Source organism: Zonotrichia albicollis, chromosome 21, assembly GCF_047830755.1.
Source record: "Zonotrichia albicollis isolate bZonAlb1 chromosome 21, bZonAlb1.hap1, whole genome shotgun sequence".
In the NCBI taxonomy this organism is placed as follows: domain Eukaryota; kingdom Metazoa; phylum Chordata; class Aves; order Passeriformes; family Passerellidae; genus Zonotrichia; species Zonotrichia albicollis.
In genome coordinates, this window is record NC_133839.1 from 5,517,389 (window position 1) to 5,544,019 (window position 26,631).

A 26,631-nucleotide genomic window follows, 5' to 3' on the forward strand; every position below is an offset into this window, starting at 1 on the left:
ACCCCAGCTGAACTTCTCTTTCCTGTTCAAATCTATGTTCCAGACAACATGACTGACAGTATTGAAACACAGGGCTAACTCAGATTCTCAAAAAGTAGTACCCCTCCCACATTTGTCAGTTAAGAAATCTTTACCTAAAATTTCAGCCAAAATGATTCAGTTGGACAATTTTTACTGTGTAGTCAAAAATTAAGGTATATCACAGAGATTTATCACTGGCAAAAACATCCCCAATAAACAAAATGAGCTGCTGTGCTTTTCCTATTTCATTTTGCTTTCTTTTTTTCAGTTTGATTTATTTGACTTTTTCAGCATTAAAATATTATTTTAAGCTCTGCTTGCATGATGTGTGTTTTATATATCTATATCTATATATATATATATAAAATGGGCTGGCTTTGTTCAACACTGACCCAAAACTGAAATAAGGAGGGGATGAGAGACAAGATGGGCTGGGGGAGTGGAAGAAGCCCCCCCCCTGAGCACTGAGGTCAATATTCCAATTTCTTTTGTGCCTGCCTGTATCTCTTCAGGGTCACCTCACCAGATTTCGCTCCTCCACAGATTCTGCTGCTGTGGTGATTTTTTCCAGATATTCCTTTTGTAGTTCTCCTGGGGAGGAACGCATGGCCTGTTTGTTTAAGGGCTCTATACAAGGTCAGATTTTCTTCTTGACTTGCAAGCAAGTGCTGGAGGTGGACAGGAGCCACCTGGAGATTGCACTGCTCAGGATGGGGACACAAAGATGGGTAACAGCACCTGGGGCAGTTCCTGAAGATGCCTTTGATATCCAAGGGGCAGAGACTTGGAAAATTTGCCTTTTTTCCTTGTTACACTGAAGGAAGGTTTGGTTGAACAATGCATTTGTACAAAGCACCCATCTTGTTCCAGTTAAAAATTCAGGAGGAAGGACTGAAGTGTCCAACAAGGCTTTTATATAGTATTTAAGTCCTCACTGATTTCCATATTTATTTAATTCACAGATGAATAGTAATTCTGGTGATATTATGAGAAGATTTAGATTAAGGCAAAGAAATTGTAAGGGTGAGATAATTGATATGTGCATTCTTGGACAAGAAGTCTATAATCTGACTGGCTCCAACAGAGTTAATCTATGATTTCAAATTTTCCAAGGCAAAAAGAACATGGAAGTACCTCCCCCATGGCCTCCTTATGCCGTGTCTGCCGTGTCTCCCTTCATCCTCTCCCCGAAACACACACCACAGACCTTCCTCTTGTGTCTCTGCTCTCAGACTTGCAGCACCTCCTCCTCGTGCCATTTCCTCCATAAATTCCTCCAGGGAAGTGTTTTAGGAGCACAGAGCTGGGACTGGCACCCAGCGTGTCTCCTGCAGCACTGGGGCTGAGCAGCCAGGCTGGGGACCTTGCTACACCCCTGTGCAGGAGGCACCATCTGCCAAATGTCCTCCTGAGCCGCGTTTTAGCAAGTGGGCTAAAGAGCTAAAATGAACATCCCATCCATGGCAGCTGAAGTCCATCACAGCTTGCTTACAGGATTCTGGCTCTGAAGGGAGGCTGGGCAAGTGGCCAAGAAGCCTCTCTTACTTGCCCATGTTTCTCTTTGGGGAAAGGGATTCCTGGTTTAGCATGGCCTGAGCTGGCCTTAGGGAGCAGGATGGATTTAGGAGCACTGGAGTTTCCTCATCCCAGGTGCAGCCCACCCAAGAGGATGCAAACTCCATTAATTGGATTTGCCAGGGCCTTGGGGCTGCTCTTGATGTCTTCAAGGTCACTGGCATGAGCCTTGTCAGCTCAAAAAGCAGCAGATCTCTTGTGTTCTTCTATGCAAGAGCAGCCAGGCGGGAAGGGAAGGGAAGGGAAGGGAAGGGAAGGGAAGGGAAGGGAAGGGAAGGGAAGGGAAGGGAAGGGAAGGGAAGGGAAGGGAAGGGAAGGGAAGGGAAGGGAAGGGAAGGGAAGGGAAGGGAAGGGAAGGGAAGGGAAGGGAAGGGAAGGGAAGGGAAGGGAAGGGAAGGGAAGGGAAGGGAAGGGAAGGGAAGGGAAGGGAAGGGAAGGGGCAAGAAAAAGGGGAATTATCTCCATGCTTTATCTATTTCTCTACTTGTTGCCCCCTCCCACTTCTTGTCCACCTACTTCTCATCCCTTCAAGAGGACATTCCTGGAGCTGTGCAGGGGTCACTGGGGGGGTCTCTGGGGCTGTGCCCTTTGCCCCTGAGGAGGCCAAAGCTGCTGAGGTCCAGATTCTTCCTGATGATTCCATGTGATAGCTAATTAATGGCCTCCCCACGTTTCCATGGCAACTTCATGCTGTGCTCTTAGCCCTGATCCAAATGGACATTCTGCACACTCCTGAAGCCATAGCATCAGCATGTTAATAAGACTTGCTGACGTCTCTTGCTTTCTGCCACACCGGCTGGTGAGTCTAAATTTGAATAATTTGAAAAGAGCAGATTTCTTAGGATGCTCCCAATTTCTATCATGTGACTGGAGGGAAATGGTCCCAGAAGTCTTCTGCATCTGAAGGGAAGCAGGATTCTGCCCTACCTGCTGCTTTTTCCTTGCTTTAGCTTTGAGACAGCTGGAATTGGCTTTTCTTTTTTTTTTTTTTTTTTTCTCTGGGTTATTTGGAAGCTCCAGCTTTCATACAGTGCCTAATTTAATGACTTGAAGGGACAAGTCTCTGTCTTGAATTGGTGGAGCATCTCTCTATTAGCTGAGCTGGACAAGCTGATGGATTGCTCCCTAGCTCTTTCTGGTGCCAAGGAAGGAAGCTGGGTTATGCTCTCATACAGTCAGAAGATGGTTACTCTGACTTGAGAGTCTGAACATCCCTTTTATCATTAAACTCTACAACAATGCCCACTGATCATCATGTTAGTGGGTCGACCTTTATGGTGAAGGGGTTCTCTGGGTCCCACCTAATTCTGCTCTGTTAATTGCCCTCCATTCCAGTCACTGTCTTGTCAAACACGTTTTTATGGCCATCATTTCCTCAGGAGCCCATTAACGCCACTGGAGCCCTGCTGTGGCCTCTCTGGGGGTCTGAACAGCTTCCTGTTGCTGAGGCAGATGTCAGATGCCTCCACATCTCCTATTGCCTGCAGAACAAATTCCCCAAACCAAACCTGGGGGATGTTTCTGGATCTGGCTGTCAGACTGCCCCTTGCCTGGGGAAGGGCTTTAGGGACTGAGCAGTGGAAGCAGAGCATGTGCCCTGGTTAATTTATTTCCTAGGATCAAAACCAATCCTCCACATTTGATTGGCTTGTTGGGGTTATTTTCCATTTTCTCAGTGAGCCCAAAATGGCGGCTGAGCAGCCCAATAACTTCACTTTCCCTACCTTGAAGGACATGTGAGTTTCTTCTTGACATTTTTGCTGCGTTCCTTCACAGAATTTGATGTAGCCTTGTTGGAACGTGGTCCCACTTTGTGGTGTTGATGTGCCACCATTTCCAGGAGCACCATCAGGTACTCCCAAGGTGAGTTCCATATGCTGACAGCACGGCTGTGCCAAAACTCCTTCCCTCTCCCTGCACTGCTTCCCAGCCACCATGGGAATGTTCCCTCACGTGCCTCTCTCAGCACCCACTTGGTGTTAAATCCAGCCAGGATTTAATGTTGTGTTGGCACCCAAACCCTTTGTTAAGGTTTATGGAGCTGCCCCCATTGCTGAAGGCAGTAAATGGAGGGGGCTGCTCATCCCAAGGCATCATTAAAGATACATGAGGGCAATTGATTTGATCCCTACCAGGCGAGATTTAGGTAATGTGCTGCTAGTTACCCACGAGATCTGAGATTTAATTGCAGCTTCTTTGGCTTCCACTCACTAGACCTGGATTCTTATCTCAAAGGAAAGAATTTATCGAATTAATTTCACTCTGTGTTGGCACAGCCAGACTATTCCCAGCCATGAGCAAATCCCATCATTGCATGCAGGCTGCAGTCAGTATTTTTAGAGCTATAACCATAGTTCTTTCAAGTGTCAGCTCTTTGGGTCATACATGTAATTTAAACAGTACATTTCTATTCCCTGCTTAGATGGATGTAACTGTCAGGAACATTATTTCTACTGATAATTACAAATTTGACATTCATTTCCCATGAATACTCTCTACTATTTGCTTAAAACTCACCTCCATGCATACGATTGCTGCCAAATGTTCTCTTATCAGAAAGCTGAGGCAGAAATGTCACATCTATAAAGAACATTCTTGGAATGGCGAGGTGTAATATGATTTTCTGCTACACAAAGCAAAGACCAAGCAAATGAAAAACAAACACTGGGAAAAATGGGCAGCCCAAGGCCTCTTGTGTGGACTGACCAGGTGAGAGAGAGATCTTGATACAAGGTAGGGAGAAAAAGCCCCTACTAAAGGAAATATCAAATATCCCTAAAAACATCCTTGCTGTTTAATTCACCCAACTCTTCATCTGATGTCAGACTTTGGTGACTAATCCCCCTTTTCGGGGTTTTACTGATTATCCAAATTGCTTTTCTTATGCCCTCAATTGGTAGCTCAGCAGGAGAGTTCAGTGAATGTATATTTTCCTTAAGGTATCTAGTTCCTTCTCAGGAAATTTGGATGAGAACAACCTAAATCACACAAATTAAACCTGAAACCAGCCTTAATTGCCCAAGCCCCTGGTGTCACATGGCCAACACCACAATGCATGAACTGATGTTACTCTCATAATCTCAGCCAAAGTCTTCAAATAAAATCAAAATTCCTACAAGGCTATTTTGAACTCAGTTGAATAAACATGTTAAATCTTGAGCCAGACCTGAATCTGGGTCTTTGGATCAGGACTGTGCCCCTTGCTCAGACCTGTTTTCCCCAGGATGCTCCTCCACCTCTGGAAGCCCTCAGGATCAGAGATTTATTTCTCCCTTTCTGGAGGGCAGGAATTCCAGTCTCTCACTAGCACTTCTCAATCAACTTCAACTAAAAAAAACCAGTGAAATTAAGAGAAACACCTCACTACTCACCTCCCACAGTGTTCAGACTTCATCACCCAGCTCAGATGATCCTTCATTCACACACTCCATTCAACATCCTACTTTTTTTTAAATCCAAACACATGTCCCCACACATTCAAAAAAATTTTACCCACCTTTTGGTTATTTTAGTATTTTTTTTTTGATAACTCAATTCTTTTTAATTTGGCTTTATCCTTGCAAACTCAGGATAGGTCTGGTTGTTGTGCTCTTCCCTCCCACCCCTCCCTTTTACTAATTTTGCATATATTTTAATAAAATGTTCTCATATATTTGCTGTATTTTTTTTTTTTTTTTTTTTGTGGACAAAGTGTAAGTGAGACAAGGATATTATTCACAGCCACAGAAACATAAGAAAGTAAAAAGGAATTTTTCCTTTCCCAGTGAACAGAAATGACCTATGTACCCTCCAGTGTCTCCAGGTTTCCTTGGAAATGTATTCCCTTGCATTGTGCTTTAGTTTTTGTGGTGATGAGAGCTACTGGAAAACCCAGCACCTGAGGCAGAAAGACAAACCCAGCTTTGCCTTTATGATTTTGGCTTTCTCTGCTTTAGGGACTGTGTAGAAGGGCCTGAAAGATGAGTGAGTGAAGATTTACAGGTGCTGCTCCTCCTCTGGCACCGCTGAAGGCAGCACCAGCCCAGTGTGGAGCACAAACTGCAGGTCAAGCTAAACAACCCAACACATCCCATTTTCCAGCATCTGCTGAGCCTCTACCTCTGGTGAGATGTCTTCCAAGATGGAAATCCCAAAGGGAGGATGCCTGAGCCCTGAACCCACCCTCCACCTGTCTCACCAAGGAGGTGAGAAAACTCATCAGTTGTAGTCCCCAAGGGCTGCCATCCCCTCCTGTCCTCCAGCAAAGCTTAGCACAGGCTGCAGGAATAACTCAACATAAAGCTGGCATAAATCTCAACAGAAGAAATATCTTTTATCTTTAACCATGTACTCCCACTATAGGAATAATGGTAGCTCTTTTACATTTACATATAACTCTTGTTTGTTTGTTTGTTTGTTTGCTTTGATTTTGTTTTCTCTGTATGTCTCTTTGTCTTGGCACCTGCATAGCAGAAAACTTGACAGTTCAGTACAGAAGTTTGCCCCTCTCTCTGCTCCTCCCTTTTTTTCCTCTGCTGCCCCTGAGGACTCGCAAGCAACACCCCCAAGGTCAAGAGAGAGTACGGTGTTACCCTTTTATGACGGATTATAGAAATAACAAACATGCCTGACAGTCTTATACAGCGGCTAGAACGGGTTTAGTTTTCAACAAATGAAGAATTTCCTCTTTTTTTTTTCCTCTTTTGTATATTAATTACATTTTACAAATCTTATTTTTCCCCATTTCTTTCCCCCCACTTTTACTTCTTCCTTTTTACTTTTTTTCCTCTTTCTCTTTTTTCTTTTTTTTTTTCTTTTTTTTTGTGGATTTTTTTGTTTGTTTGTTTTATTTTTCTTTTCTTATTTTTTTTTTTTTTTATACAGCAAAAGGATCAATCACCAAAGTGTCCATTGCTAAGTCCGGGGGTTAGCAGAGTTTGGCTGTCATCTGGTCGGACTGTTTGAGGATCTCGGTGTTGTACAGGTCCAGGGCGTGGTTCACGCGGATGATCTCGCTGTTGGTGAGCTTCAGGCGGTGCTTGAGCATACACGAGAACAGATCCAGCTGCGGCTTCCCCGGGGCCACCGGAGGCGCCAGGCGGTTGATTCGGTCCCGAATATCCAGCAGCAAGAGCATGACGGAGGAGGAGGAGTAGAACTGCCCGCCCTGCGTGTAGGACTGGTTGACCTGCTGCACCGCGCTGCGCAGGAGGTCCGCGTTGAAGCGCAGGCTGTAGCCGTAGACCTGCACGTCTGAGATCTTGATGTAGAACTGGCGCTTGGTGGGGTCAGAAAGGTCCACGGGCCCTTGGCCAGTCTCGTTGCGCAGGAGGGAGGGCAGCCGAGTCCGGCTGCGTAGGTAGATGTGGACGGTCTCAAAAAAGGTTTTCCACCGGTTGCCCAGCAGCAGGGTCCAGTTGTAGCACTGGCTGTTTTGGAGGCGGATTTTCTCCCAGCGCGGGTAGCCGTACTCCCCGAAGGGCATGTTCCAGCCCTCCGAGTGGCTCCCGCTGAACGGGTTGACGTAGACAAAGAACATGGGGTCCAGGCTGCTGTTGCGCATCTGGCAGATGCGCATGGAGATCCCGATCACCATGTGGATGAAGTCCATCCGGTTCTTGTTGCTCTTCAAGGTGAGGGACATGCGCTTGCGCCACCGCGGGTCGAAGAAGGTGTCCAGGCGGATCTCGTTGCTGATGAAAGTGGTGTGCACGTACAGGCGGGAGTCCATCTTCTGCAGCAGGTACTTCAGCTCCAGGTCCTGGAAGTCCAAGTCCGTCTCAAAGCTGATGAACTGCTCACTCCGCTCCGAGTCCACGTTCTGGGGCTCGCAGCGGCCTCGGTAAAGCTTGTAGCCCTTGTTGCAGGAGCCGCAGAGGGAGATGTTGGCAAGGCTGCACATGGCACAGCTGTTGTTGCCCCCGATGATGCAGGGGATGGGGCGCTGGCACAGACTGGTGCCACCGTGGCAAACACAGCTCCGTTGGCTTTCCAGAAACGTCCCCCAGAACCCGTTCTCGTTGCAGTAGAGCAGGGACTGGACTCGGGTAAGCCATTCCTGTATCGTCCTGCAGGTGAGGAGAAGGAAGAATTAGCACTGTAAGGCCCCACAGGGAATCAGTGTTGGCATCTTGCTGGAGCTACAGTGTTTTCAGGGGATATGTCTGAGGCAGAGCTCTCTGAACATCGATACCCTGCCGTGGCATCTGGGAGCTATTCCAGTCTATTTCTAGACTGAATCTTTCATCTGCTGTTTACTCCTCTGGTGATGAGAAAAATCCTTCTAAGAAATTGCTACCAGTTAGAAATGCTCACCTGAGCTCTCTATCTTCACTCTGCACCAGGAGCCAAGACAGGCACTGTGTCCTGCCAAGGATCCCAGCAGCGCCACAGTGACATGGGAACAGAGCTGATAAAGCCATGCCAGAATCTGTGGGGCTATCAGGACATCACAAGGGCAGCAGAACTACCAGGCTAGCAGGAGAAAACTGCTCTTCAGGTTATTAGCAATTGGCCCCACCCTCCAAAAAACAGACCCATAACAGGACAAGAGAAAGCAAGCAGCAACCTCTGATTATGAGCTCAAAACAGTAGAAAAGAGGGTGGAAGCCAGGATGCATAGAGACAAAGCTGCTAAAACTACTCCGCCTTAAAAAAACCCCAAAAGTCTTCTGCTAATTAATCACTTCTTGAAGTCTCTTGCTTAAAATCAGCCCCACTCACCCACCCCTGAGCCCCACCACTCCCACAGCTGCTGGATCAGCACTTTCAACCCCACATCCTGCAGCCCTGGAACGGCTCCTAGAAAATGACACTGCAGCCCACGTTCACTTTTTTTGCTCAACCCACTTGCCACGTTGCCTTGTTTCCCCCTTTTCCCCCTTCCCAGTGCCCCAGGAAAGCTGGGTGCAGGGACTCCTTTCTCAGCAGCCCTCAGCAGAGCCCTGTGTGCAGCCGCTGCTCCCTCCCCTCCACCTCCCCCCTGGCTAATGAATACTTCATTGTCTCCTCTGGGCAAAAAGTTCTTGGTCGTGCTGCAGTGAGAGGACTGGCTAATGACAAATTAGGATTCAGCCCCTGTAGAACAGGAGGAGTGATTATGGACAGAGGCTCTCAGAGCTGGATTAGTGAAATTCATGGCACCTGCATCGCCTGACCTCCGAATAATCATTAAGCTGTGGGCTGTATCAAAGAAGGCATTAAATGATACAGCAGCAAAGAACAGCAAGATGATTAGGGCGAGGGAGCCAGTGGAGGGATGAGAGTGTAAAACAGAGGAAAGCACTGGAAGGAAAGAAATAATCAAGGAGCAGAAGCAGAAAGGTTGGGAAAGAAAGAGAGGAAAATGTGCAGGTAAATGGAAAAATGAGAGAGAAACACAGTGGGCAGGAGTAAGGGGTGGAAAAAGGGGAAAACTGCAACAGCAACAACTGAAAGAGAGCAGGCAGAAATGAAAAGCAGGAAGAAAAGGAGTAAAAGAAGGGCAAGGAAAAAAGGAAGGGCATTAGAAGAAAAATTGTGAAGTGCTGGATGTGGGAACAGACAATTTTCATATTCTTCCTGCGGTACAGGGCTGCCAGGGTCTCTTCCCCCCTATTCCCAGCCGAGAGGAGCTCTTCTGCTGGTGGAAAGGACAAGGCTGGCTGGGGAGCTTGGGAGCAAGGCAGTGATGTCCATAAATATCTGCTGTAGAGGGAGAGTCACAGCCCTGGTCCCCAAAAAATGCACAGGGCTCCTCTTAATCCCTGGGACAGCTCTGCCTCAGAGGGGTGGGACAGCACCCAACAGTGTGGCTGTAAAACACAACCACAAGCTGACAGCAACAAGCATTTCCAAACCATCCCAGGGGGCTGAGGCTGTCTTCTGCTCACAGGTGAATTTTTGCTCACTTTTCAGCAATACAAATATGTTTCCGCCCATCTGAAGCTTTGTGCTTCCTGTTTGGAAAGCCAGTCAAATGCACCTGGATTTGTGCAGTGCTGGACTGATGCTTTACACAGGTTTTAGGTGTTGAAAATGCCCCTGAGTTGTTGGACCAAGGACTGCCAGGCCATAGGAATGGAATAAATTAGAGTCAGGTGGTCACATTCTGTCCATTTTGGGTGTGTTCTGTCTTAGGAAAAAAAAATCACTGGATAGTTCTGTCCTTCTTTATACTAACATCCAGCAGAACAAAATGGGAAAGAAACCTCAGCTGATATCTTACAATGGATACCAGTAAATTTCCTGTTCTCCAGATGAACTTTGCGGAGGATGGATGGGAGGTTGTTTGTTAATATGTGTGTGTGTCTTAGCTTTCAGCAAAGATAGAAGTAGGACTAAAAAAAACAAGAAGAAAATGAAACAGGAGACTACCCACCATCTGCTGATGGCAGCAATAAAGGATGTAATTAAATAAAAATGCAGAATCCAGGGCAGAGCTGGGCATCAGCTACAAACACGACAATGGGAAGTGTGAGAGAGTGAAAAAGAAGCAAAGTGATATAAATTACACCATTTTTTTCTTGCAACTGGGACAGGTTAAGAATATACACAGGACCTGCCAAAGCCCTTCAGCTGACAGGACTGACTTTCTAAAACACACCCCTCTGATGGCTCAGGCTCATGGCATTGTACCTAAGAGGTGTCAGAGCAAGAAGATGCTGGAAAAATCCACTGTTCAAGAGCTGGAGACCAGTACCAGAGTAGCCATTGATCTCCATTTAAAATATTCCCAGGGAGGTGCTGGGAATCCCCATTACTGGAGGTGTCCAAGGAACACCTGGATGTGGCACTCACTGCTCTGGTTGGGGTGACAAAATGGGGATCGAGCCCAGGCTGGACTCACTGATCTTGGAGGTCTTTTCCAATGTCAATGATTCCATGATTTTCTAAAGTGAAAATAAATATGACCTGCAGGCCAAGCTCTGGGTGGGAATTACTCTGCAGTGTTTTCTGAATATTGCTCACTGGACATGTGGCTCCCTGGCAATGCTGGGAACAGGGCGCCAGACAGATTTTTGGTTTTTATTTGCAGGAAAAAAGGCAGGGACTTAAATAATTTCCTTTGTAAACTCACCTTTCACTTTCCAACCAGCACTAGCTGCTCTGGGGGTACTTTTGGGTTTTCTGTACAGAAGAGTGAAGTAAAAAATGCTATTTTTTCCCTCAGCAGCTGTGAGATGTATTTTGGCTGCAGGCCAGAACATGTATAACCCTTCTCTCCATTGGATGTTATTTCTATTTTACATCCAGTGCTTTAAAATAAAACTACAGGTGATCATTCGACATCAAAGTTTTATTAACTGAGGAGTGGTCCCCTTTTTAAACCAACAGACCTCCCTCTGTTTTAAACCTGTAAACTTTCCTGGGTTTTGACAAAAGAAGTACAGACCAAATAGATCAGTATCTATGTATCTATATTGATATATTGATATATTAATCTATATTTATATATCTATATATTTATCTATATTTATATACATAAAATACAGATATACAGATATACAGATAGATATATAGATATATAGATGATATATAGATATATAGATATATAGATAGATAGATAGATAGATAGATAGATAGATATGGATATTTCTGTCTCCTTAGCCATTGCAAAGGGTCATGGAGAATCAGCCTAATTGCCAGAATCTCTACTCTTCTTTTCTTATTTTCCTTTTGGAAGCACCACCTATTCCTTTCCCTGAGGACAATCAACTGCAATCTATTTTTTTTTAACATTGCCTTTGAATGTATAATGCAGGCTTACAATTATGTGTATTAGAGAGAGAGAGGCTTGCTCTTAATAGAACCAAGCCATCCTTTCAAAGCCACTGGCATGCTTGATAAGCCTCTGTCATTCTGTACAGCAACAATTAGAAAATGAGAGTATTTCCCAGCTCTGTGAGGAGAAAGATGGGCTGCACCTCTTCCACTACACAGCTCCTACCACTCTGCTCCCCTGCCTAGCTGCAGATGCAGAATGACAAACAAGAAAAGAAATTATAATATGCCTGCTGATGTTGACTTAAACAAATCAAGCACATCAGTCAGTTAAAAACCCATCTGCCATCATCCATTCCACCCTCCTTCCCCCACGTTTCATTGTAGTATTTGGAGGCTCCCTTTCTGCTTGGCTGGGTTTTTAAAATAGATGATAAATGCTGAAGACATATTTGTCTGAATCTTTTGGAGTAACATGGTTGGATGGAGATTTCCTCGCTGCCGCTTCACTTTATTGTTGTTGTTGTTGTTGTTAAAAATTCAAAAACAACTCAGAATTCCACCTTGGACTTGCCTGTGGCTCCTCCAGCACTCAGCCTGCTCAGAACAGCTCAGCCACTTGGCAGGGATGGGCCAGGTTTAGGAAGCTCTCCAAAGACTTTATTTCATAATCTCTTACATTTAATAGATATTGCTCCTCATCCCTAGTAAGTCCATCAAATTTTTGTCTAGAAACATGAGATTTCTTGGTAATTAAAGAGGTGTTAAGCCCTGGAAGAGTTTTCTGAGCTGCACAGTGATGAAATGAAAAGTCAGCATGTTCGGCAGCCAGGGAGCTGGATGAGAGCTGTAGACAGCAGTCAATCTGTCAATTTTGTCTTGAAAAAGAATATTTAGGTAATGAAGGAAATGGACAAACAGTTTCTCTTCAAATATTAACTTGGCCTGACCTTTCCAAGAGAAGCATAGAATAAAAGGAACTCAGGCTCATTTTTTCTCCAAGATTTTCCATATTGCTTCAGTCCAGACAATGTAGAAAGACACAGCAAGAGATGTTTATGAAAATCCAGAAATGCAAGTCTCTAAAAATGACTTTAAGGAAACTCAGCTACAGGTTAGGGCTGAAAGGAACCAGCAAGAGGGGATTATTAGATATCAGTAATTGCTGTAGCAGTGGAAAATCTTCTCTCCACCTATAATAAATGGAAAATCTGCTCTCTCCACCTATAATAATCCTGCCAGGCTTCTGCTCAGTGAGGTTTTACAGGTTCACGCTGCATCTCACAGCAAAAATGTGATGCACTCCAAGTGAAACTAAAGCTTCTCCTTTCACTCTGGAGATATTGAGGAGCACAATCCAAGAATGGCATGAAGCACTTTGTGCTCCACATGTCTCTTTGAACAGCAAGCAGAGGCTGAAAGCTCAGCTGTGGATCTTGAGGGAAAACCACAAAAAAAGCAGAACAGACTGAAGATATTCTTGCAGAACTTTAAGAATAAATGATGCCCTTCCCCTGGGTAGGTAAAACCACACAGGAGGGATATTAATGTGGTCAGGGACGTGACAAAAGTTACCTACACCTCCAGGAACTTCCAGATTTTACCGTTTCCCCCAAAACATCCGTGCCAACACCCCTATATCCAAACACAGCGTACTGGGATTAATCCCAAACCCAATCCCAGCTCCACCAGCCCCTGAGCCCAGCTCCCCCATGCCTGAGGAAGGATGGAGGTACCTTTCCCTAGGCAGCTGGTGGTTTGGATTGTGCCGACACCGGACACTGAGGCCAAAGAGTTTGCGGGCGGTGCGCTGGATCTTCTGGCGCTGGGCTTCCAGCGAGCTCTGCAGCAGCTTGTAGCGGTTCTGCAGGTCCCAGTCGTTCCCCCAGTGCTGGTGGATGCTCCCAATGGTCAGGAAGTGGTTGCTAGGTAGCCTTTTCATGAAGGATTTGAACTCATCTGGAACACACACGCACACAAAAGAAATGGGGAGAAATGCGGAGGTTTCTGAGCTGGGACAAAGGTTTTGTTGGCAGGGTGGAGGAAGAGTGCTGATGAGGATGATGATGAGGCCATCAGCTCTGCCAGAGAAAGGTGATGTCCATTGACTCACTGCTCTATCACTCTGCCCCAGGAAGCGACTAATCCCATGGCTGTTGCTGCTTCCATATAGAAAAAAAAAACCCTCTAGTGAATATCAAGGTGTAACAACACAGTTAAAATGTACATAGTGTAGAAAAAAAAAAAACAAAATAAAAGTCTGAAATTCCCTGGAACATGAGGTTATAGTGTAAGGGTTACAAACAAAAAGCTGGGAGTTGTAATCATTTTCAGTTAAATTGTTCTCATTTACATTGTTTTTCAGCAGGTCCTGAAATGCTGTTTGTTGTTGAAGGCAAAGCATTTTGCTGTGTAATTAAAAAAAAGGGGGGAAAACAAAGCTTTAAAAATTTCCCAGAGGAAAGCTTTGGATGCTGTTAAAATGTCCTGCTTTTGCATTTTTTAAAAAAGAACATTTTGATTCTTACCTCTCATTTAACTCCATTTGAAGATAAATGGGTTGCATTTTGTAATGAGGAAAATAAAATAAAATAGTTTGCAGGGCTCAGGTGAGAACAAAAAGTGTCAATTTTAGCCAAAGGAACAAGTCCAATTGATCGAAAAATATATTGTTCAGTGTTGCTGTTTGTTGTGTTTGTTGTTTTTTGATCACTTTATTTCCATTTTATTTTGTTTGATAATGAAAAATACCCCACTGTTATGCAGGGTTTGTTTGAGGTTTTTTTTCATCACAATCAGAAATTCTGATACTGTTTCTGTTTCTGATCAGCCCCTCCTTCCTACCTGAGGAGGGTGGTTTGCTCAGATTCTGATTACCAGGCTGGGACATCCTCAGATGAGGAAAAACCAGATGGTTCCAACTTTCTCAGGGGAAAATAACTCAATTTTTGATGCTAGAAAACCATATTTGACACAGTGAGACCTTGAGAAATGCAATGAGTGGGACAATAAGAACTCCATCAAATGCGATAACGACAACAGCAATGTTTTGTACCAGGAGAGAAAAACCCCAGGTGTCAGCACAGGTTTGGGCACAATCAGCTGAGGAAGGTCCTGGGGGCTGAAGTGGGTCAATATCCTGTTCTCACTGGAAAAAAAACTTCATACTGGGCTGAATCCTGCTTGGAGGAGTTGATATTGACCTTTTCTTGGCACTGCTATACCTGGGGCACCCACCTGAAAGGGATGAACAGGGACTGGGAGGGCAGAGCTGGGGGGCACTGAGGTGCTCTGAGTTCTGCAAAGTCAGCTGTGGGGAGCTGCACTGGTCTCATTTGGTAAAGAGGAGGCCAAGGGATATTTAATTACAGCAAAAGGTACTCACAGATATGAGCAAAACTCCTCTTTTGAGAGAAAGTTGCTATAACAAGGAGCAATACACAGTTCGCAGCTTGAGAAATTAAAATGATTTACTGAAAAACTTCATCACTTGGAGGTAATGCAATGCTGGAACATGATCAGAGATGTATAAAAATCTCTCATTTTACACTCTGCTAGGCAAAACCAACGCTGACCTGATCTAGTGCTGGCTTTGGTCCTGCTTCTAGAGGGAGGCTGTACTTGGACCCTGCCATAAACTTCCCAAACAAGCCTACAAGAAGTATAGCCATCTTTTCCTCTACATTATCTACATTATTTCTGATCCTTTCCCAATCTTTTTTTTTTTTTAATCCCTTCATTCTATTTTCAGAAGGAAAAGGAGAGTTCGTAAAGGCTGACATCATTTCAAATAAAAAAAGAAATAATCCATAGAATTAGTGGGAAAAAAAAATCAGATAATTTAAATCCTATTGTACAAAGTTAAATATATTTGCATAACAGATTTCCTATGCAGGAAATTTCCTACTTGCAGCTCCTGCTTAGCTGCCCAACAAAGGATATTTGTACATCGGTCAGTCCCATCCTGACATGGATGGTAAGTGGATGTTCACATCCTACTCATAAAAATAATCATCACCACTGCACTACCAACATCCCTGGGACATCTGCTGATCTCCTTTCTCCCCCAAAGACAACCAAGAGATTGTTTTTAGCCATCTCTCAGGTTTTCACTGTGTTTTTAGTGCTGCTGTCAGTGCCCTTCTCCTCCCCAACCCTGCCTGTGTGCTTTTCCGTGGGCCTCTGGAACCACCATCAGGTATAATTGCTTCTGTTGACCATGCTGATTACTCCGGGTACCTTTCAGCAGTAAAAGCCTTGCATTTGCTTCCCGCCCCTTATAAATCAATTTCCTCAAAAGCCTTTTTGTGCAGGAGCCCAGGCTCTTTTCCCTGTGATGATGAATGTGGTACATTTTTCATCGAGACGGGCGAGGCAGGAATTTCGGTGCAGTGTGCACATTTTGCTACCGCAGTGCAACGTTGGGGGAAAAACAAATGAGCAGAAAATCTGGCAAAATAAAAGCTGGATGGGGTTGTTTCAAATTAGGGTGATGAAGAAAAAGAAAAGTACTTTAAAACCAACATAGTTTCTTCATTATTTATATTAATTTATAACTCTGCCTGAAAGCCAGTGGTATGCATGGGGATATTCCCTGTTTCTGGGAATGCTTCATTCTTAACACTGAGAATTTCCAATTAATTAACATGTCTGTTTGCATTTGTGGTTATTTGATTCCTCTGCACAGCAAACCTTGCTGGTGGCTGGAACTACACCTCCCGTGATGCAGCTTGGCCCCTCTTTCTGCTGAGTCACCCCATCCCCAAGGCAGTCCCATGGCAGTGACTCAGCATCACAAGTGGCACCACAGGGAATTGACAGGTCAGACATCTCTTTCACAGATGAAATTTTCCTTCTGCCAGTGTTAAAAAAAAAACCAACAAACCCATTTACATCAGAAACCAATACCCTTGAATAAACAAATAAATTAACTCCACTAAATTACTTAATTAATAGTTGGCATTTTTTTTAATCCACAATCACTGATTTTCTTGACCAGCCATTCTAAAATGCCAAGAATAAGATAGCATTATTTTTCTTAATTTACCCACAAGCAGTGAAGCACAGGGTAAAAAAAATTCCTGAGCTGATTCAAAGCAGTTTCAGTTCACGGCAGCCTCCTTGACTTTGAAGATACTATTCCAAATCACAGCAACTCTTGATTCGCCCTGCACAATTTTTTTAAATTAACAGAGGATCCAACACAGACCAGAAGCAGAATACAAATGTTTTGGGCTTTCAGTGGCTTCCTGTGCAAAATGGTATTTGCTTTCAGAGCACTCCTGTGCCTTTCAGTCCACTTTATTGGAAAAGCCTTCAGATGTCATCAGAGATTTCTCCTCTGCTGTTCATAATGAAGAAAATCCTCTAGTTATTGGGAATATTTATTAAAACAAAGAAGCAAAACACTAATACTGCAGTCTTTTGTGATAGCAACTTCTATCTCAGAGGATAAGTTCACGCATGATGCATCAAAGTGATGAATCAGATGCAGCAGCTTTAGACATAAAGATAATCACTCCATCTAGCCCTGAAAAGCCTCCAGCCCTGGGTGGAATATGGCAGAAATTGCACTGCAATATGTCACTTTAACATGGCAAATGAAAAACACCTTCCCCCATTCAAATCTCAAGGGGAGGGAGCCTGAATATAATTATCTACCCTGGCCTGTGCTGGGATTGAGTGCAGCAAGGACAGAATGTGGGGCTGGAACTCCTTTCTCCATGGGCTCCCACCTTCTCAATGCTGGGTTAGATCCCCTGGGATGGGAAGGGGTTTGCTGAGACCAACCTGTGGCTCTCGAGCACCTTTTGTGAAGATGCTGTGCCAGAACTAACAACTGCTAACATTACCAGTGACTGTGCTGGCAGGCACTGCCAGTAATTCTTGTAAACTTGTGTGGTACTGAACTGGCAAAAGCTCCTGAAATCCACATTTCTGGTTTGCCCTGGGGTTACCCAGCCTGTTACCATGATATTTTTTGAAAAATCCTTTCTCCAGGATTTTTTCTCCTGGCAAGATGAGAAGCCTCAGCTTCTCCATGTTTTGCTGCTCTGGAATGTAGTCTGGAGATTGTTTATCCAAAGATGTGAATTGTTTTTAATTAATAACCAATCACAGCCAATTGCGTTGAACTCTGAGGAGTCAGTCAGGAGCTTTCATTATCATTCTTGTTTAGCCTTCTGATGTATCCTTTCTCTTTCTTTAGTATAGTTTTAGCATAACATTATTTTTAATATAATATCATAAATTAATAAATCAGCCTTCTGAGAACATGGAGTCATTCATATCGTGGAAGTTTCTCTGTAGAACCATTAAAAGAGAGATTTGTAGATGGTTTGGTCTGAAAAATCAGATTTTTAACCAAACATATACTTCCATGGAAAATATCCCTGTACACATAATTCCATGTCTGGTGTGTGTTCCTGTCTGTGTGTTTAATAGAGGAAAAAAAGGGCAAGACTTTCAAGACTAAGATCCTGGGTTTGGGTTCAATATCCTCTAATTTTTGGCCAAAGTAGAGCATTATACTGAGGGAATAAAAGGTTTTTTACCAGATTGTAACCTGTCACAAATTGAAAAAGCAAGTTTTTCTCAGTTACCTGAATTCTCCAGATCTTTATAGGCTTCTGTCCAGGTCTTGGCCATGTTTGCCAGGGTGTACTCCATGATCTGGATGTCGGTGATGGGGCAGTTGCACTGGGGGAACTCCTCGGAGCACTGGCAGCCACACTGGCTGTCCCTGCAGATGTACTCGCCCTCCCCATTGCACATGATGTAACTCAAGGCAGACTGGACAAACTTCTCTTGTAAATACTGAGGGAAGATGATCTGGAGGCCTGGAGAGAGAGCAACAGGGTTATGGATGAAAAAAAAGTAAATTAAAATGTAATTTCAGGTATTTGTTCCTCTTTTCAAAACCAGTTTCATTAGCAGGTTGAGATAGTTATGGTGAAGAATTAAAAGCTGTCATGAATAAAGAAAATACAAATTGCATTCCTTAGGGCAAGTAGTGATTTAGCTGAGAACAGAGCCCATGTCCTCTGCAGGAGAAGGGTGACAAGAAACTTCCCTTTCCCCAAAACCCTTTCACCCCATTCCCAGATCCCAGCACGAGGCTCTGAATGCAAAACCTCCCTTATTCCCAGATATGGTGTTTTTTGTGTCCTGAAACTGAGTGCTAGTTCAGAAGCAATACTGCTCTGACCTGTTTTGAGAGATAGTAAATGGGTTTGGTTCCACAACAAAAAAAGGGAAATACACACTGAAAGGGAAAATAAGAAGGAACAGAAAACAGAAGAAAGGAAAATACCACGAGAGGGATTTATAAAAGTCCCTTGCAGAGTTAAGTGCCCAGCTCCCACAGCATAAATACAGGAGTTGGGTACCTGAGCCTTCACAGCCTGCTCCCTGCTAGGAAGGCTACTTGCCAAATCCTATAAAAGTGCAAATGGATTTAGTGCCGATGATTTCAGTGTTGCTTGGCAGACTTACATTAGCAGGGAGATCTATCCCCTTGTCCCTTTCTGCATGGCAAGTGTTTGTGTATGCATCCATCTGTGCAGGCAGCACTGTAAGTGCCTCCTTGCTCAGGTACCAGAGATGCAATAACAGTTTCAGTGTTTGCCCTGTGCACAGTGTACGTGGTTTTCCATGCCAGCCTCCTCCAGACTCCCTGTGGATCTCCCTGAGGATTCCCAGCTGTTTGCTCCTACCTGGCCAGTGCTGCCTGTCAGCCCCTGTCAGTGTCTGTGGAGCACGTGGCAGGGGACAATAACTCCAAGCCTTTCAGGGATCTCTCAGGTTTCTGGGTTTAGATGACCCCCAAGGTATTAAAAAGACTTTTTCCCCAGCCCTGTGACTGAAAAAGAAGTCAAGATTTGTCTGTTCTGCTTTCCAAGGTTATTTTTCCTTATCCATTCTTTCTCTGACCTGCTGAGGTCTGTCCAGCAGGTTGGGTTGTAGCACAGTCCCTGCCCTTGGGGTGGTGTTAACTTTTTACTCTAAGAACTACATGTACTTTATTTACAATAATTTTCCAATACCTATCACCTATGTTAGACAGTCTATCTCCATTCTAAAGCAATCCAAAAGTGCCACCACCACAGCAGAAGATGGAGGGCAAGAAGAAGGAGAAGAAGGACAGGACATGCCCAGATCCTTGCATCTTTGCCTCTTGAACCCCCATCCTAAATCCCCAAAATTCTACTTTTTTACCCTGTGACGAATTCACTATCATTCTACTCAAACTCTTGTGGCTTGTAACTCCTCACACAAAGTTGGTAATTGTTTCCATGGGCTAAAATCAAAGGCACAGGTGGTTTTGACTCCGTGCCAAGGTCTCTGAGCCCCTTGCCAGGATGTCAAATCACCCAGGGCAGCCAGAGGAATGTCCTGGGTTCTGACAGGGAACGCCCTTGGAAGAGGGCAGGGCTGGGACGGCAGTGTGAGGGGTTGGTGGCAGTGTGAGAGTTTTGTCGCAGTGTGAGGGGTTTGTGGCAGAGCTGAGCTGCACTGTAATGAAGGCACGTGGGTCAATCACCCATCTGTTTGTGCTTCTGCTGTGCTGCATTACCAGAGCCATGCCTGACAGCTCACTGGAGTGGAATGAAAATCAGACAATAATTCAGAGGATGAGAGCGCGCGGGAATGGCAAAAAGGGTTGTGACCCCTTTCAGGAGTGCAGGCCCATCTCTGATGGGTTGTGTTCACCTCAGACAAGAGAAAAACAGCAGGTGGTGACCCTGGGACCCCCATTACCCTTTTGCATTTGGATCCAGAGAAGCACCTCAGCCTTAATGAGGTCCCTCTGGAAGAGCAGGTGTGGGGGCTCAGAGGGCTGTGGGAGGCTCAGGGAGCCCTGGTCCCTCTGCCCTGCTCTGGGTGAGCAGCAAGCTGCCCCTCTGCCTGACCCCCACTGGCAGCCCCCAGGCAGAATGGGCTTGGAGCACCCCCCAGCTGGGAATGTGTTTGTGACACTGGCACAAGGAAGGGTTTCCAGCCCAGGGACACTTCTGCATAGATCCTGCTGCCTTTTCTGCAATGCTGCTGGGGACTGGAAGGAACACACAAAGAGCTGGCCAGGACAGCATCACTGCAAACACATCAAACTGGCCTGCAGAGGATCATTATTTTGAGATCCCTTTGAGGTCTTTTCTGAGATGTGTCTCAACAAGAAGCTCAGATTTCTTCCTGCTGTCTTCAGAAGGTCCTGAAGCTCAGCCTCTTCCAGGGATTGTAATGAGAGGACAAGGGGGAGTGACTTTAAAGTGAAAGAGAGTAGGTTTAGATTTGATATTAGGAAGGAATTGTTCCCTTTGAGGGTGGGCAGGCCCTGGCGCAGGGTGCCCAGAGCAGCTGTGGCTGCCCCTGGATCCCTGGCAGTGCCCAAGGCCAGGCTGGACAGGGCTGGGAGCAGCCTGGGACAGTGGGAGGTGTCCCTGCCATGGCAGGGGTGGAATGGATGAGCTTTAAGGTCCCTTCCAATCCCATTCTGGAATCCTATGATTTATCTGAAACAACCACTACAGAGAGATGGTCCCTTGCCAAATCCTCACACTGATATTAGTGATGGATCCCAAACTTTCCTTCAGGATGGAATGAGAGTGCAGTGCTGTTGGAGAACTGATCCACAAAGGGGACCAGAGAGCCTGAAGGCAGCTATACTCACTGAGCTTTCAAGCTCACATGAGAGCAGAGCTGGACTTCTTGATGTGCACTGACTCTTCATTCATGGTCCAAGTCCCATGAACACATTTTCCACTCTGCTTCATGGAGGAGCAACCTGCTCTGGCTCTTTGAATATGATCAAATTACCTCAGGCTCTTCAGTTCTCCACAGTTTCTCTTTGAATTTGAACTTGGATAAAGCACAACAAGCTGCTTGGTACCAGCTACAAATGATCCTGGCTTTAGATATTTTAAATTTTATTCTTTTCTGGAGAGAATAGGGGTGAAAAAACAATTGAAGTTTCAAGGAAAGTGCCTCCCATTGCAAGGGGCATTCCAGCAGATGCAGAAGTGTCAATACCCTGTAATCTTTAAAACACAACATGTTTTAACATTGCAGTGCTTCACATGGATACTTGCTTTTTGCCCATAAGACTCATGGTTTCTGAAAAAAAATAAAATTCCAGGAAAATATCCTCTTGTAAGAAAGAATATCATGTTTAAGGGGCAATCAGACTTCTGTACACTTAGCACCAACTCAACAAAATACTTATATAAATACTTAATTTCACCAGAAAAGCATTTTGGCTGGAACCCACCAGTTTCCTGAAGCATTTGACAAGAAGCCCACACTCAGAGCTGTGTTTGCACAAGTGCCACCCAAATCCAGCCACTCCAAACACAACCCCTGACTTTAAACAGGTTGCTGGGATTACAGGTGACTCACATCTTCCAGCCAGGAATTGCCTTGTGGAAGAAACCAGAAATTTCACAGCTGAAATACAGCTGTGCCTATTTCCGCAGGAGCATTTTATAGATATACATGTAAATATTCACAGATTCTTCATCATCCCCAGACAAGACCATTTCATTTTTTTTCATATCAATTATATTCATATCAATTTATTAATATGAATTTTTTTTTTTTTGCTTTAGTTCTGAGCATCTCTGTGATTGGATATCAGCAAGAGATTTTACAAGCTCTGTGCCAGCAGCAACACCTCACTCGGGTGATCCTGGTATCCTCTCTTTCCTGTGTAGCTCTATCCCATGCCCAGGGACTAAATATTGCTGGAATTCAGTGGGTTATGGTTGTCAGTAAAGCACAGATGGCATCAATCTTTTGAGACCACTGCTGTGGGTACTTCTGTTGCTACCTGTAAAGCAGGAAAGCTGTAATCCCAAGGAATATAAAGGCACCACTGCTAGCAGGAAAAGCCCTACTGCCAGCCACAACCCTAATAAAATATCCCAAATATCCCAAATGCTGTGTTGTTCTCTAAGAAATTTCTTTGGATATTGCAAACATCCAAAAACCCATATATATATATATATATATATATATCTTCAATATTTCACCACTGTCTACTGATAAAACAACATCATATCAACAGCCAAGAAGAGGGGCAAACTGGTCTTAAAAACTGGGATTTTGGACCACTTCCATGGGGACAATCCCTCAATCCAAGCCAGGGGGCACAAGGAACGGGCTCATCCCCAACAGCAGCCTCAGGAGCTGCTAATAGATGTATAATGGAAGTTTGCTGCTGACTTGGATATGTTAGTTTTGAAGGTAATTTATTGATTAGAGGGGTAATTTTGCCACTTTGTAAAGCATGAAATTCCTCTTTAAAAATTAAGAGCAGCACAGATTTGGTATAGGTTTGTCTTAGATAACTACAGGCAGAATATGAAGTATCTGACAAGGGAACATGTCCTTAATTCACCCAGAAAAACTATTAGAGATAGATGTTTGGCTTTAGACTGTATATAAAAGGCTTCCTGCATTAAAAGAGGTAAATTTTCCCAGCTCCAAATTAGAGCTATTTGAAACATTTTCCACAGAAGAGTTCTCTGTTGAAAATGCAGTTCCATTGAAGCATTTTGTGAGAGCATGTTGACTCCAAAAGCACTTTTGACTTTCTAAATGTATTTTTTCATACTCCCTCATTTCACTGCAGTGAAAAGCTGAAATGTTTTGTGTTGCCATTACTATTCTTTCCATCTTGGAAAAAGCTTTAATAGTAATTGTAATGTAAATTCTAATGTTATGCTATCATATATGCTATGCAGGTATATAATACATCTCTTTATGTAGTTATAGATGTATAATATATAAGGGTATTTACACATATATGGCAATATAATATTAAATATTGAAATTTAATAGATTTAATGTAAGTATTGTATACAACATGCATTATGTATAGTATTATAATATATGACCACATTTGATGTAGAAAATGACCTGATATGCAACATTTCCTGTTTATTGTTGCACAGTTTGGAACAGCACAGAATGATTGTACCTCACTGAAATAGTGCAATGCTCTATTGACATATACTGTCAGTAACAGTATTGATACAACAAGCCATGCCTCTGAAATTTGGAGTTCCTGAAATTCTTCAAAATGTTGCTTTTTTTCAGTCAAATTTTCCAATTTCTGCACAGGACACTTGTCCAGGGAACACAAATCCCCCTATCCCAGCAGGCTGCTGTAGAGCTGCTGGTACCCTGCCCTGCATCACCACAGGGATCCTGCTCCAGGGAGGGCTGGGAAAAAGGGAGACTTTCTGTGATAAATATTGTGTATAAATATATATGTATATACATACCCCAGAACATGTCATGCATGCTAGGCCCACAAGGATGCTGCTTTATAACTAGTATCTAGTTATAAATTATATATAAATTATAAATTATGTATATAACTAGTTTATAAATTAGTGATTATTTTTTGTCCCAAGTGCAGCACCAGACACACTGCACCATCCTCCTCCAAAATCAACCTGCCCAAACCCAACATGGGTTCATGGAATCATTTAAGTTGGAAAAGACCACCATGATCACTGAGTCCTCCCCCAAAATCAACATTCCCAACCCCTATGTGGGTTCATGGAACCATTTAGGCTGGAAAAGACCACCATGATCACTGAGTCCTCCCCCAGAATCAATATTTCCAAACCCTACATGGGTTCATGGAATCATTTAGGCTGGAAAAGACCACCAAGATCAATGAGTCCTCCCCCAAAATCAACCTTCCCAAACCCTACGTGGGTTCATGGAATCATTTAGGCTGGAAAAGACCACCAAGATCAATGAGTCCTCCCCCAAAATCAACCTTCCCAAACCCTACATGGGTTCATGGAATCATTTAGGCTGGAAAAGACCACCAAGATCACTGAGTCCAGCCTTTGGCTGATCACCACCTTGCCAACCAGAGCAGGGCACTCAGTGCCACATCCCACCCACTGTCTCTCCTGAAAGGCACAGCTTTGAAACCCCAAGTCCCAAGGCTGGGCAGCAGCAAGTTCAGACAGAGAAATTCTCCCTGTCACGAAGAAGCTGCTCTTTTATTGAGTCAGGCTCAGAGCTGGAGTGACACAAAGGCAGGAACATGGATTTCTGTCAGCAGCTCATGCTCGGCTGCTAATCAGATCAGGGGAGACTTGGTCACGATCCATTACCTGCTGCAGCCCTGTGACTAATTTGTAATGAGGCCTCTCAGAGCAGAGGAAGGATCCTGGTTAATTATCCCAAGAACCACACTCCAGATTAGGTAGAAAGCTCAGGTGGAGCTTTAAAGGTCACTTTGTTCTATTAGGATGAGCTCCTGCCTTCCTCCCTTCCCTCGCTGCCTCTTTGCCTTGGCTCCATCCTCTCCTTGCACTGGGTTCAGCCATGGAGCTCCATCAAACCCATGTGTGGTTGGCCCCCAATGTTCTCTGTCTGCTCCCATCAGAGATCACACCCTCAAATTTTTCCCTTTTCCTCCTCCTCCTTCCCCCTCCCTTGGTTTATCTCCTCTCTTGTAGGATCAGATAACCAACAGCACTCTATTGATTTACCCACTTGTCTGCCTATAACCCAAGCTGCCTACTGATTTAGCTGCTTCCCCACTTATCTCATGTGTCATCCTTGGGTTTTCATTACCAGCAGCTATCATCACAGTGTTAAACCCCCTCAAACTGCTTATTGTTAATTAGGTAAGAACCAGAACTCAGTGATTTGGATAATCACTGCCATCGTGAAAACAACCTGCATATTATTTTTAAAGGCAAATAATAACAACAATAATATTATATCCACAACATTACTTGGTAAATGAAACCCAGTTTCTGTGAAACCAAAGATTAAAACAGCACTTGCCAAATTATACTCAAAGCGGAAGATGTAATGTAGTCCATTCATCTGAAAAATTAAAATTTGTGCAAGTACAAGGATTTGAGAAATAAAACCATCTGGGCAAATTAGCAATTAAATCCCACATATCCTTATTTTGTCAAAAACTTGGGAATAACCTTCATGAATTACATGCCCAGTGAATTTCCTCCTTCTACTGAAGTTGACTTCTTGCTAACCAGCATGTATTTATTTATTAATTCAGCCATGACCTCTATCTGTTGACTTTTGGACTAGCTCCCCATCTGGGACTGAAGCCATGGCTTCTAGCATCCAAATAAAACCTCTGTGACTTTTCCCAAAGATTATGGTCATTAGAGAGCCCCGAAAGCTGATCTGCAAACCTCTTACACAAATCAGCAGTTTGGGAGGGACGGAGAGACGTGGGCAGAATTCTCCTTCAAAACTGATGGAAGAGGTCACTTTTTTTTTAATGTTGGTGTGTGTATCATGCACAAAAGTCCATCAAAATTCAGTGGCAGAGGGAGACACTTCATTGGGGTCAGCCCTAGCTCTGCTCAGCTGAGCCTTGTGTGCAGGGAGCTTCCAGACACAGCAGAATCACAGCAAAGAGAAGAGGGGGAAAGGCTCAGAAAAAGGGCACTCCTGTCCCATTTCCACCCCCCTCCCTGGTCCCTGGGCCCTACCTTGCAGGTGGAGTTTGCTCTCAGTGCTTTGCAGAAGGACAGAACTCACAGAGTCCAGATTGTCATAGCTGTTACAGCCCAGGGGGCCGGTCCGAGTTTCTGTTACCTACAGAGGATGTAGAAAAGAGAGAATGTTCCCTTTGACAGCAGCACCACACCTTCCCCAGGCTTTTTAAATCTTTTAATTCAAGGACTCCTTGTCACAAGCTGATATAACCCAAAACACATCCTCTCTAATTGGGAAAAAATGCCCCACCCTGCAAGACACTGCTGATGTTTGGTGCAGTCTCAAGCTGAAAAATCAGAAGGAACTGTGGCTGCTTTCTTTAGGGTACCTCAGGTTTGGCAATGGGATCCTGCAGATTGATGTTTCTCACAGAGGATTTCCATTGGAGAACATCAGAAGCCTGTAGAGGAATTATTCCCTGGCTTCTCTTATTGGAAAGCAAGAAACAGAGATGGATTGCCAGCCCACAGTGGTTCCTGGTGCTCCCACAACAGATGTGAACAGCAGCCCTGTGCTGAGGATGGATGGAGGCACAGATGACCTGCAGTGCTGCTGCTGTTGGTTTCCTGCCCTCCTGGAATTCACCACGGGTGATTATCTGCTGTCACTGTTTCAATATCTCAATACAATTTCCCATCCAGAAGGGAACAGCCTCAGCCATGAGACAGCACAGAACAATAACGAGAGCTGAAACCTTTCAGAAATGGCTAACAATGACGACTCCATCCACATCACCTTCCCTGGAGTGAACTCAGCAACAATAAAATCCCTGCCCAGTGCAGGATGATTGCTTTCAGAGAAGGCAGCCTTTGCAGAGCCATTTTCCCTGTTTTGTATTCTCTGAGCAGC

The 26,631-nt window shown here is 44.3% G+C and overlaps 1 protein-coding gene across 1 annotated transcript in view; it reads right to left on the minus strand.

Annotated features, from left to right (window-relative positions):
• Positions 1–5,889: 5,889 nt before the first annotated feature.
• The window catches only part of BRINP1 (BMP/retinoic acid inducible neural specific 1), a 92,676-nt gene continuing 71,934 nt past the window's right edge, over positions 5,890–26,631 (minus strand). The window contains exons 5-8 of the mRNA XM_074556531.1: positions 25,776–25,881; positions 17,880–18,116; positions 13,014–13,236; positions 5,890–7,643 (exon numbers count right to left, since the gene is read on the minus strand). Coding sequence (XP_074412632.1) covers positions 6,503–7,643; positions 13,014–13,236; positions 17,880–18,116; positions 25,776–25,881 — 1,707 coding nt within the window. The 3' untranslated portion in view covers positions 5,890–6,502. The remainder of the gene's footprint in view (positions 7,644–13,013; positions 13,237–17,879; positions 18,117–25,775; positions 25,882–26,631) is intronic.